We start from the raw sequence: 13,927 nt of genomic DNA on the forward strand, positions 1-13,927 counted from the left end.
CAGCCTCATCTGGTAAATTTAGCCTGAAGTCATGAAGGCCTTTTGATCACTAACTGGAAAGTATGATTCTGTGTCACTTGAGACTACTTCAGTACTAATACTTGGCACAGGTCAGTGTATATTAGTGAACTGGATAGGATTTTAACAACAATTCAGTAATTTGTGGTCAACATTTCTGATAACCAACCCTAGATTTTCTCTCCCAAGTTGGGTAACAGGAATTAGGAAATTACTAAATCACACACCTCAGAATTAGTTCTTCTAATGGTGGGATCTTTGTTCCAGCTGTGGTGGAGGGAAATTATTCATGGAATTGGACTGCTGCTCCCGAAATGATTGGAGGTGGTTGCAGTTGCTTCAGGTGCAGAACAGACTGTTTAAAAGGTCTGCTTGTATTCTCTGCAGCTTGCTCAATATAAGTATTAGGCTCTCTAGCCCTCATCAGTCACACTCTTTTTACTCCCTACCTATTTTCCATGTCTTACTTATGCGAACTCATACACCCCATCTTATTGGCTCATTATCGCTTTCATGCCAATTTCATATCAACATACCCATTCAAGCATTTCTGCACTCCCTTGCGGCCCTCCGTGTCAACTTAACACCAACTCATTCCAGCTGCCACCGTCCCTTGCCTTTCCACCCTCCATGCCAACTTACCCATTGTCACCAGAGCAGATCTCATGAGTCACGTTGAGATGAAAAAAAGTTCTAAAGATCTATTACAGCTTACATTACATCTGAAAAACTCATACTCAGGAAAATTAATTCAAAATATTTAAATTCCCTCAAGTAGTTATCCCATATGACTACATCACATATAGTTAACCCTTTAATGTCTTCTTTAAGCTGTCAATCAACTGTGAACTTTGAAAGGTAAAAACAATGACTGCAGATGCTGAAAACCAAATACTGGATTAGTGGTGCTGGAAGAGCATAGCAGTTCAGGCAGCATCCAATGAGCAGTGAAATCGATGTTTCGGGCAAAAGCCCTTCATCAGGAATAAAGGCAGTGAGCCTGAAGAGTGGAGAGATAAGCTAGAGGAGGGTGGGGGTGGGGAGAGAGTAGCATAGAGTACAATGGGTGAGTGGGGGAGGGGATGAAGGTGATAGGTCAAGGAGGAGAGGGTGGAGTGGATAGGTGGAAAAGGAGATAGGCAGGTCGGACAAGTCCGGACAAGTTATGGGGACAGTTACTGGGCTGGAAGTTTGAAATTAGGGTGATGTGGGGGAAGGGGAAATGAGGAAGCTGTTGAAGTCCACATTGATGCCCTGGGGTTGAAGTGTTCCGAGGCGGAAGATGAGGTATTCTTCCTTCAGGCGTCTGGTGGTGAGGGAGCGGCGGTGAAGGAGGCCCAGGACCTCCATGTCCTCGGCAGAGTGGGAGGGGGAGTTGAAATGTTGGGCCACGGGACGGTGTGGTTGATTGGTGCGGATGTCTCGGAGATGTTCCCTAAAGTGCTCTGCTAGGAGGTGCCCAGTCTCCCCAATGTAGAGGAGACCACATTGGGAGCAACGGATACAATAAATGATATTAGTGGATGTGCAGGTGAAACTTTGATGGATGTGGAAGGCTCCTTTAGGGCCTTGAATAGAGGTGAGGGAGGAGGTGTGGGCACAGGTTTTACAGTTCCTGCGGTGGCAGGGGAAAGTGCCAGGATGGGAGGGTGGGTCGTAGCGGGGTGTGGACCTGACCAGGTAGTCACGGAGGGAACAGTCTTTGCAGAAGGCGGAAAGGGGTGGGGAGGGAAATATATCCCTGGTGGTGGGGTCTTTTTGGAGGTGGCGGAAATGTCGGTGGATGATTTGGTTGATGTGAAGGTTTGTAGGATGGAAGGTGAGCACCAGGGGCGTTCTGTCCTTGTTACGGTTGGAGGGGTGGGGTCTGAGGGCGGAGGTGCGGGATGTGGACGAGATGCTTTGGAGGGCATCTTTAACCAAGTGGGTAGGGAAATTGTGGTCTCTAAAGAAGGAGGCCATCTGGTGTGTCCTATGGTGGAACTGGTCCTCCTGGGAGCAGATACGGCGGAGGTGGAGAAATTGGGAATATGGGATGGCATTTTTGCAAGAGATAGGGTGGGAAGAGGTGTAATCCAGGTAGCTATGGGAGTCGGTGGGTTTGTAAAAAATGTCAGTGTCAAGTCGGTCGTCACTAATGGAGATGGAGAGGTCCAGGAAAGGGAGCGAGGTGTCAGAGATAGTCCAGGTAAATTTAAGGTCAGGGTAGAATGTGTTGGTGAAGTTGATGATTTGCTCAACCTCCTCGCGGGAGCACGAGGTGGCGCCAATGCAGTCATCAATGTAGCGGAGGAAGAGGTGGGGAGTGGTGCCGGTGTAATTACGAAAGATCAACTGTTCTACATAGCCAACAAAGAGACAGGCATAGCTGGGGCCCATACGTGTGCCCATGGCTATGCCTTTGGTCTGGAGGAAGTGGGAGGATTCAAAGGAGAAATTGTTAAGGGTGAGGACCAGTTCGGCCAAACGAATGAGAGTGTCAGTGGAAGGGTACTGTTGGGGACGTCTGGAGAGGAAAAAACGGAGGGCATGGAGGCCCTGGTCATAGCGAATGGAGGTGTAGAGGGATTGGATATCCATGGTGAAGATAAGGCGTTGGGGGCCGGGGAAATGGAAGTCTTGGAGGAGGTGGAGGGCATGGGTGGTGTCTCAAACGTATGTGGGGAGTTCCTGGACTAGGGGGGATAGGACAGTGTCAAGGTAGGTAGAGATGAGTTCAGTGGGGCAGGAGCATGCTGAGACAATGGGTCGGCCAGGGTGGTCAGGCTTGTGGATCTTGGGAAGGAGGTAGAACCGAGCAGTGCGGGGTTCCCGGACTATGAGGTTGGAAGCTGTGGGTGGGAGATCTCCTGAGGTGATGAGGTTCTGTATGGTCTGGGAGATGATGGTTTGGTGATGGGGGGTGAGGTCATGGTCGAGGGAGCAGTAGGAAGAGGTGTCCTCGAGTTGGCGTTTGGCTTCAGCGGTGTAGAGGTCAGTGCGTCAGACTACCACTACGCCCCCTTTATCCGCTGGCTTAATGGTGAGGTTGGGATTGGAGCAGAGGGATTGGAGGGCTGCGCGTTGTGAGGGTGAGAGGTTGGAGTGGGGGAGGGGGGACGACAGGTTGAGGTGGTTAATGGCGCGGCGGCAGTTGGAAATGAAGAGGTCGAGGGCAGGAAATAGGCCAGTGTGGGGTGTCCAGGTGGATGCAGTGTGTTGGAGGTGGGCGAAGGGGTCCTCGGAAGGTGGGCGGGAGTCCTGATTGTGAAAGTAAGCTCGGAGGTGGAGGCGACGGAAGAATTGTTTGATGTCACGTCGTGTATTAAATTCATTGATGCGTGGACGGAGGGGGATGAAGGTGAGTCCTTTGCTGAGGACTGATTGTTCGTCCTCAGTGAGTGGGAGGTCTGGAGGGATGGTGAAAACTTGGCAGGGCCGGGAGCAGGGATCTGGTGTGGGTGTAGAGCTGGGAGTGGGGTCGGAGCCAGTACCTGGAGTGGGTGTGATGGTGGGGGGAATGGGGGTGGAGGCATGAGCTGGGGTAATGTTGCCCTCGGGGTTCTGGGATGTGGGGATAGTGACAGTGGGATCTGTGGGGGGCGTGTCAGCAGAATGCAGGTGAGTGGCGCTGGTGGAGGCGGAAGTGGTGGTGATCATGGCAGTAGGGGTGGCGAAAGTCACTGAGCGTGTGGGCATCAGTGATGATGTGAGGGCCGGAAGTGGCTGTGGGAGTGGCCATGATGTGGGCGGAAGTGACATCATCACTCAGCGTGGGGGTGGTAGCTGCGTCAGCTGCATGGCTAATGGCGTTTCCGAAGCCAGGGGAATCTTCTGGAATGTTTGAGGAGCGCTGGTTATGGAGGTGGGTGGATAAAAGTTTGTTGTACTTATAGTTTTTGATGTTTGAGATGGAATTGAAATACTGTTTGTTGAGAGTATGAATTCTCCTGAGGATGTAGTACAGAGTGGGTTCTTTGCAATTCTGAGAGAGTGTGGCCCTCAGCTGAGGATCTTGAAGGAGAACTGTTGCTGGTGTTTTTGAATCTGTAGTCTGTACTGTTTGTCCTGTTCGGGTCCGAACTCTGCTGGTTTAAAGGTGGTCTGGAGTCCGTGTGGGACGAGTTGGTTCTGGAGGCATGCACTGAGGAAGCAAATGTGGCTGTGGTACTGAGTTTGTTTCACAACATGGTTGAAGAGCTTCAGAGCAGAGGAAATGACCTGGGAGTTGCAGTGGGAGAGGGACTCCCTGAGATTCTTGTAGAGAGAGGAGGAAAACTTCTTCAAGGCAGGCATCCTTGTAAGAGGATTCGCAGTCGGGTTAAAATCAACAAGGTAAAAACAATGACTGCAGATGCTGAAAACCAAATACTGGATTAGTGGTGCTGGAAGAGCACAGCAGTTCAGGCAGCATCTTTGTGAACTTTGAAACCAGACTGAGATAATGAAATTTTATAGAAAGCAGCCAAACATCAATAATGATGTAGTAATAATAATAGCAACAAACAAAGATTTGAGAAAGTAAATCATGTGTTGGTCAACAAAACTTTCTCAAAATATGTTTAAAAAAAGGACAACAGTATATGAAGAAAGAGATGTGAAGGTGCAGTTTTAAAGAAGAAAGTTAAAGAAGTGGACTAAGAAATGGGTTGAATATTGCGATATTGGTTTTAACTCATGAATATTGTTGGGTGGTAATTTTCAAAACAATAATCCCAGCAACTAAATTTTATGAAACTTGGCGATCCCATCTATTGGTAGTTAGAACCTCATTTTTTTCTTAAACTATAACAATCCTTTTGCTGATGGAAATTCCATCAGAATTCCATGATATTTACAATGAATGTCACAGTGAAGTAGTCTGAGAAAGATGTCTTCACAGTCGACATCAGGGTGAAGCAGTCTGGGAAGATGTCCTTGCAGTTGGTGTCAGAGTAATATAGTCTGGAAAGGAACAGAGAACGTTTCCAAACTTGCCTGAGCAGGGGAAGGGCAGGTGTGAAAATTACATCACAGAGAATCTGTGGTCTGATTAGTTGGTGAGGGTTCTATACTAGGAACTGATCTTAAACCGTAGTAGATTCAGAAAGGAGTATAATAATTTTGGGACTAACTGAGAACAATATTTTTTTAACAATCGGGAGAGGGAGAGTTATCTTGAGACTATGTTTCAGGCAGTAAGACGCTGTAGCTTAAGTAAAAGCTAATTAACTATACTACAAATGACAGAACAGGTGATGTGTTGTACTTGTGCTATGTGGAGCTGGTGGATTCCATTGTGAGCCTCAGTGACCACATCTGCACTAAGTATCCACATCTCGAGGAACTTCCTATCCCTGACCAGTGGCCAAATTTGAAATACTGAAGTTGCAGGGTGTTACTGCCTGAAGCATAGTCTCATGATAACTCTCCCCCTTCCAGATGTGCCACAGTGTCTAAAGCTTGGATTCCAGCTCATCAGCAGGGAGTTAGAGGGCAGAGGTCAGTATAAGGGCAATCACTAAGGGGAAAGTGCTGAGGAAGCTAAAACGTCTGAAGGTGGAATAATCACCTGAGCCAGATGTGTTCTGAAGAAGATAGCTGAGGAGATTGTGAAGGCATTGGTGGTGATCTTTCAGGAACCCCTGGAGTCAGGGAGGCTTGCAGAAGATTGGAAAATAGTCAATGCAAAACCCTTGTTTGAGATTGCGGGGGGTGGGGGGAATGCAGAAGACAGGCCAGACCTTGGTCATTGGCAAGATTTTAGAATCAATTATTATAGAGTTGTAGAGTTATACAGCATGGAAACAGACTTTTCAATACAGCTTATCCATCCTGACCAGATATCCTAAACTGATCTAGTCCCATTTGCCAACATTTGGCCCATATCCCTCTAAACGTTTCTATTTATGTCCTCATCCAGATGTATTTTACATGTTGTAACTATATCCACCTCCACCACTTCCTCCAGCAGCTTATTTCATAATACACACCACTCTTTGCATGAAAATTGTGCCCCTCAAGGTTCTTTTTTACTTGGATAAGATTGGAAATACATGGTAACATTGGGGAGGCCATGCCTGACAAATCTGTTGGAATTCTTTGAGGAGGTAATCAGCAAGTTAGACAAAGGAGAGCCAGTAGATGAAATCTATTTAGATTTCCAGAAACAAAGTGCTACACACGAGGCTACTAAATAATATAAGAGCCCACGGTGTTGGGGGCAAGATACTGGCAATGATTAGAGGACTGGTTGAATGACAGAATGAAGAGCGTGGGGAATAAAGTATGGCAGCCGGTGACTAGTGGAGTTCCACAGAAATCAGTGGTGGGACCACAACTATTCATGTCATGCATTAACAATCTGGACAAAGGAACTGAGAGCATTGTTGCTGAATTTGCAAATGACCCAAAGTTAGATGGAGGGGCAGGTAGTGTTGATAAGGCAGGGAGATTGTAGAGGGACTTGGACAGGCTAGTGGAGTGGGCAAAGAAGTGGCAGATAGAATACAATGTGATACATTGAAATGCATTGCGAAAGTGAATTTATGCACTTTGATAGGAAGGACAGAGGCGTAGACTACTTTCTAAATGGGGAAAAGCTTTGGAAATCTGAAGCACAAAGGGATTTAGGAATCCTCGTTATAGGATTCTCTTAAGGTTAACATGCAGTTTTAGTTGGCAGTTAGTAAGGCAAATGCAATATTAGCATTCATTTCAGGAGGGCTTGACTTCAAGAACAGGGAAGTACTGCTGAGGCTGTATAAGGCTCTTGTCAACCACTTTTGGAATATCTTGAGCAGTTTTGGCCCCTTCTCTAAGGGAGGATATCCTGGCCTTGGAGGGTTCTTGACGAGGTTTACAAGAAAAATCCTGGGAATGAAGGGCTTGTCATATGGACAGTATTTGTGGACTCGGGTCTGTACTCAATGGAGTTTAGAAGGATGAGGGGGTCTCAATCAAAATTACAGCATAATGAGAGACCTGGATAGAATGGATGCAGGGAAGAGTTTCCAATTGTAAGAGAGCCTGGGTCCCAAGATACAGCCTCAGAGTGATGGATGACCCTTTAGAACTGAGATGAGGAATTTCTTCAGAGGGTGGTGATTCTGTGGAACTCATTACCACAAAAGGTGGAGGCCAAGTCATTGAGTGTCTTTAAGACAGAGATGGATAGTAATTAGTAAGGGGATGAAAGGTTATGGAAAAAAGGCAGGCGAATAGGTTTGAGAAATATATCAGCCACAATTGAATGATGGAGCAGATGTGATGGGCTGAATGGATTAATTCTGCTCTTATATTTTATGGTGATATGGATGCATAATGATAAAGTAGTGCCATTTATTAAAGTTCAGTGAAGGGATCTTGGAGGTGATAGTGCTCTTCCCTGCTTGTTGATCAAGGTTGCAAAGCCAAAAGATATTGCTGAAATAACCATGCTGAGGTTCTGCCCTACATTCTGTATGCATAAAGCACTTGTGTGATGGTCGTGTAGAGGATGCAGAGAAAGTCCAGTGACAGGGTGCTAACCAAGCAGAATTCTTTATTGTTTTTGTTTTTTTATTTGCACCTATCAAGTGCCCTGCATTCTGTTACATTACTTATTCCTATAGGTGGTATGCAGATATTGGTAAGGTCAGGAAGTGAGTGATACATTGCAGAATACTTAACCTATACTGTTCTTTTGTAAGCAGCATTGATGTCACTCGTCAAGATAAATTTCTGGACAATGAGAATTCAGAAATGGCACTGTCAGGGAAAATTTGTACAACTTTCCATTTTTGAGTAGTCAGAATGGGCGCTAAGGCATCAAAGATATTACCTATCATTTAACAGCCCAAACCTGAATGATTTATTATCAGGGGTGGAAAATTGTAAAATCACCACTAAGCAGTTATGCTATCATGGACAAAGTCATTGATTAAGCTGTTAAATATAGATCATCTGAAAACTCTGCTTTGAGATGTACCTGCAGTATTTTCCTAAAACTGCCATGATTATTCTCTGACAAGTAGGGAAATGATATCACAGGGACCCACAGGTAAGAGGCAGAAGGGAGAGAAACAGAAGAAGGAGACAGATGGAAGAAAAGACTTATAAAAAGGGAAATTCGAATGCAATTACGTAAGATGAGGAAGAAAGTGGATGTAAAGTCCATTTAGAATATTGGAGGTACAATGAAATATATAGACATGAAGCTATAACGAATAGGAGAGAAATTGTTATAGGATGAATTAACACTTTTTTTAGCCTTTTAATGAGCAGTGGAGATTTATCCTGCTAAAGGATAATTTTAAGTTAGGGGTTCATTCTTCCTAATTTTGTAACGTTGAATGATCTCCTGTGGCGGCTGCTAAAAAACGTGAAAGGTGTATCCAGTTCTAGCTAGGGGACTGCAGTATTCCTGATACTATAGTCGAGTAATATCATATTGGGCCGTTTTCCAGCTTTTTCATTATAATTGAGTAAACGTGTAATGTTTTTGCTAGCTTTGTGAACTAAATATTTTGCCCTGATAATGTGTAGACATTTAATGCAATTGGTCAATTGATGTAATTGGACACTGTAGGGAAGCTGACTTTGGTGTTGAACATTCATAGAGTCATAAACGACAGTGCTATGAAATATAACTAATTTGTTCTTAAACATCGAGTAAAAGAAGAAAAACCTGTGTTGAATTAGTTCAGCGAAATATAAAATTACGCTTTGCGTATGACTCACCAACTGTTACATCGCCATTTAGCTATAGTTTGGTAAATCGGCTTGGTGATTTTGCGTTTGCTTTGTAAAATATGAAGAGGATAATGGATTTTGCCGTATTACTAACTGTTTTCAATCGTTGTGCAGTTTTTTCACCAGCAGGGAGTGTGGCTTGCTTCTAGCTGCTACAGTTGGTTCATATTATCTCATGTGGATGGGAAGAATTTCAATGCGCGTCCAAGAGACAGATTATGTTACCTTTCTGATCCGATCTGTTGACATTCTCCAGTGCTGTGGATTGCAGTGACAAAATTCGCTTCACTCATTGTGCAACGCTACAGATACACTGTCGTCAAATAAATCGTCTTAAAGCCTTTTTTCTTATAAATCAAACTGACTACGGGAAAGACAGCTTTCTTCAAACTCCACGTTTGCCAGGTTTTGTTCTGGTTTCACGAGATTAGCAACATGACAGATTGCCTGGTGTCCCGTTAATTGAAAATATCTCATTAATCAATTGCTAGAGAGGATGACGTACTGTTGGTTGGCTCTCCTCTGAGGGTTATAAGTAGGCGATTCCAACTTCCAACGGTGAGTTTTGATCTAAAACGCTTTCTTCACCATCCTTCCCCCATTTGTGAAGCCACTTCCCCCGATTCTATTCTGGTGGATTCGTGTGTGTGTTTGTGTGTGTGTATACATGTATGCATTTCAGGAAATACCGACAACATCGATGCAAGTTGGAGTTGCGTTCAGACATTTCTCAAAGGAGCGAGAAGTGTGTTGGCTAAACTTGATTTAATGTGAAATACTCAAGAGCATGGGGACGGAATCGAGAAGCCCGGGTACTGATCAGTCAGACGCTTGGGAAGATCAGGAGATGGTGGTGAATATTGGCGGCGTGCGGCATGTTCTGTACGGGGATGTTTTGAACCGATACCCGGAGAGCAGGCTGGCGAAATTGCTCAACTGCAGCGGCTACGAAGCGATCTTCGCCCTTTGCGATGACTACGATCCCAGCAAAGGAGAGTTCTACTTCGACAGAGACCCAGACTCATTCAAATGTGTCATGGACGCTTATTATTTTGGGGAAATCCACATGAAGAAAGGGGTTTGCCCCATTTGTTTCAAAAATGAGTTGGACTTCTGGAAGATCGAAGTGGACTTTTTGGACGAATGTTGCAAATGCCTCTTAGGCGAAAAAAATGAAGAGTTGGAAGAAATCGCAAAACAAGTGCAGCTTATTTTGGCCGACCGGGGCAAATCGGCTGACAGCTGTTGGGGGAAATCTCAGAAATTCCTCTGGAAACTGATGGAAAAACCCGACTCGTCCTGCCTGGCCAGAGTGGTTGCAGTTCTGTCTTTTCTGTTCATCTTAATTTCATCCGTGGTGATGTGTGTTAGCACCATCCCTGATCTCCAAGTGACTGATGAGGAAGGGAGTCCGGTGGAGCATCCAGTGCTCGACTGTATCGAGACTGCTTGTATCGGCTGGTTCACAGCCGAGTATGTGCTCAGGTTGATGGCAGCCCCCAACAAGCTCAAATTTGTCCTGTCTTTCATGAACATCATCGATGTGCTCACCATTCTGCCTTTCTACGTGAGCCTGATCTTGACCACAGTCGGGGCTTCCCTCATGGAGCTGACTAATGTGCAGCAGGCGATCCAGGCCCTTCGGATCATGCGGATAGCGCGGATTTTTAAACTTGCGCGCCACTCGAGCGGTCTCCAAACACTCACGTACGCACTGAAGAGAAGCTTCAAAGAACTGGGTTTACTGCTCATGTACCTGGCAGTTGGCATTTTCGTTTTTTCCGCTTTGGGCTTCACCATGGAACAAAGCCACCCCGAAACCCTCTTCAAAAGTATCCCCCAGTCCTTTTGGTGGGCGATAATCACCATGACCACTGTTGGATACGGGGATATTTACCCAAAGACAACACTGGGGAAACTCAACGCGGCGATTAGTTTCCTCTGCGGCATAATAGCCATCGCACTGCCGATCCACCCTATCATAAACAATTTTGTTCGCTACTACAACAAGCAAAAGGTCTTGGAAACGGCTGCAAAACACGAACTCGAACTAATGGAGTTGAATGCTAAGAACGGAGAGAGTGGACTTTCCGGAAAAGAACATATAGACATTGTGGTCACGAAAACCAACAGCAATAGCAACCTTTCGCTGAGTAACAGTCTGCTAAATTCTTACAACGACACTTTCATTCCGCTTCTGCCAGAGGAAAAATTGCATCGAAATAGGCTTCAAAGCTGCAAGTGAAATAACAATGTACTAATATAAAAAATGTGGACATGTGCAGTCTATTACATGTATCAGAATGCAGAATCTCGATCGTCTTAGGCCTCGTCAAGCATCGACACGTCAGACATTTATAACTATGCATGCTTGATACAAAGATCACTATGAATGAATATTAGATACTGTCAAATGTTATAAATAGTCATAATAAACTATACTTATGTAATCATTTGGCACAGGATTATAATTCCATTTTTAGCTTTAGAGAAAAGGAATTTCATCAGCACCAAATACAGTTGGAAATTTTCCATTGGAAATTTAAAGTTAGCCTTTAATTCTAATTAAGTGAAAAGAGACCTATAAACTTGAATTGTTGCATAAAGTCACACAGTATCATCCAGACAAAAACTCCATGATGAATATTGGGACTGGTTAGGATATTTTAATGTCTTGACTCATACTACAGACTTTTAAATTATAATACACGCTGTAGTATGGCAATAAATTCCGAATATATCATGAACTTTGTGGGACCCAACATAAGAGATCTGTGATAAACGTTGATCATTGTCAAGTAATAATTGTAAAGAATAATTGCCAATTGATGTCTATATATCGTTAACAAAGAAATGAGCATGCTTCAAGTTATAACAAAAACTCCAAATGTTTGAAAATAAAATACAAATTGAAAATACCGTATAAACTCATTTGTAAAGATAAAGGGCACATTATGGACTTTGTGTCAATGCTGAATCAAAAGTTCACCACATTTTAGAAAAAAGTAATATAAAATGTTTATAAGCAAAATGCTCAGTATGCAAAGAATTAGTAGTTAGACATTTAATCCATTTGAATGTACAACTTCTTTTGGAAAATCAACTAATAAAAATTCAGATTCAATTTTGATGGCATATTCAGCACAATAAATGGCACAGAGTGCAATTATTTCAACATGCAATGTTTGAATAATGAAAATACTGTTATCGAATAATGCAAAATGTGTGTGCAGGTCACATCCAGTTGGCATATTTATGTTTAGAGTTGTACAGCACAGAAACACCCTTCAATCTAACTCATTCACATCAACTGGATATCTCAACTTAATATAGTCCCATTTGCCAGCATTTGGCACATATCCTTCTAAACTCTTCCTATTCATGTACACAAGATGCCTTTTAAATGTTGTAATTGTACCAGCCTCCACCGATTCCTCTGGCAGCTCATTCCGTACACGCATCACCCTCTGTGTGAAAAAGTTGCCCCATAGGTCCCTTATAAATTTTTCTCCTCTCACACTAAACCTATGCCATCTAGTTCTGGACTTCCCCACTCCAGAGAAAATACCTTGTCTAATTATTCTATCCATGCCCCTCATGATTTTATAAACCTCTATAAGATCATCCCTCAGCCTCCGATGCTTCAAATTATTTTTAGAATAATCACTTTTTTATATTTAATAGTATCAATAATATTCTGGATGTTTTGTTAACTATTAATGTAAATAATGCTCCAAACTCCAGGCACTTGTTATTTTGGAATGGCAGTTTTCCATATTGTCCAGTTTTTGTTGTAGAAATGTCCATAGCACAACACTTACATTATCTCTCCACTGATCTTGTCACAGTGTCAGTCTTTATGAGCTATACCTGTATCGATGCTTTCTGTTTGATTCAGTTGACTTTATAGAATGTGCATTTCAACTGTGTTTTTGAATAGTTAACAATATAATTGCTACTTGCAACATGCACACATTATGCTAGTGCTAATTGGAGAATACAGTCCAAATATAACAGATGTGTCTGACATAGTGATTGCATTTATCTGTAATGCAATAAAAATCTTGCATCAGTGCAAACTCCATATCAGCTTTTTCATTGTAAATTGTTATGTCCGTTTTTATAATAGAAATAACTTTTGCAATCTTGTCATTTTGCAATGCCATCACCGGCAGGAGGGTGTAATTACATGACATGTTTCCATAGACAACTTCTGATATTAACATTGACATAAGAATTCATAATTCTTTCTGAAAATAACAGGATGTATTCTAAGAGAATTGAAAGTGTTTCAGTTGCAGCAGATCAATCACATGGCTTTGTGAGGATTTTAGGCTTCTCCCACCATGTATTGGATACCTTTGGTTGCATCCATGTCACTTTGTAGGCAGCAAATGTCAGGCCTGAGATGTACTGTAATTGAAAGGAATTCCAGTTTCTCAGTGTTAAATTGATATATGACCACATGCCATGTATCATGGGGGGTGAATATCAACTACCTTACCAGCATGCCTTAAATTACTAATATTCCACAATTTCACTTGCATTTGAGCTCCCATGTCAAAACAGAAGGTGGTGTTTGGGTGATGAAGGCTCGACTTTGATGATATGGCTAATGACTCTGGTCTACAACCCATTGACATGTAAGCAGCATATGTGCAATAGGATGCTGTAAACAAAATGTGACAGAGAAAGTAATTGGGTGTTGAAATAAAACATCAGTTGCTTGGACTGATAATGAGCATCATGGCTATCTGATCCTATTGCTATTATCCTCCCTATATTTTCTTCTACAAGGTGATGAATGCTGTGAGAGAAATTAAATAATGGGAACACTGAAGTTATTCTCTTTGATCCCTGCTCCATGCTTTGTTCCATAGTTAGTGACTCCAACTCTTACCCTACCTGCCATTTGCCATTTCGACCTTCTTATTTTTAAATGAAGTTGACCCTGTCTATCTCTGTAATCTCCTCATGGTTGGTGGTGGAGGAAATGTGCATCTACAATGTTAGATAAAGTGTCATTTAAATAGGCTGTTTGGCCCTAGATTAGGTTGGGCTTCTTGAATGTTGCAGAACTCATTATGGCATGTTGAGTGGTCACTTAGTTATAGAACTTGTTTTTGTGGGCATTGAAAATGGTTGTTCAATGGAATATAATACATTAAAAGTACTCTGTTTAAAACTGCATTAATTTTTTAGGTTAAAGTTGATATGT

At 43.1% G+C, this 13,927-nt stretch overlaps 1 protein-coding gene across 2 annotated transcripts; it reads left to right on the forward strand.

The window, feature by feature from the left end:
* Nucleotides 1-8,036: 8,036 nt before the first annotated feature.
* On the forward strand, nucleotides 8,037-12,793 carry LOC140465884 (voltage-gated potassium channel regulatory subunit KCNF1-like). 2 transcript variants are annotated; one of them, XM_072561778.1, is made up of 2 exons: nucleotides 8,037-8,148; nucleotides 8,824-12,793. In XM_072561778.1, the coding sequence occupies exon 2, from the start codon at nucleotides 9,497-9,499 to the stop codon at nucleotides 10,952-10,954; it is 1,458 nt and encodes a 485-aa protein (XP_072417879.1). In that variant the 5' UTR covers nucleotides 8,037-8,148; nucleotides 8,824-9,496; the 3' UTR covers nucleotides 10,955-12,793. The 2 variants fall into 2 exon arrangements, with proteins under 2 accessions (XP_072417879.1, XP_072417888.1); XM_072561787.1 differs by having other exon boundaries at nucleotides 8,059-8,100.
* Nucleotides 12,794-13,927: the final 1,134 nt, after the last annotated feature.

The sequence above is a fragment of the Chiloscyllium punctatum genome, chromosome 3, assembly GCF_047496795.1.
Source record: "Chiloscyllium punctatum isolate Juve2018m chromosome 3, sChiPun1.3, whole genome shotgun sequence".
NCBI classification, from domain to species: Eukaryota; Metazoa; Chordata; class Chondrichthyes; order Orectolobiformes; family Hemiscylliidae; genus Chiloscyllium; species Chiloscyllium punctatum.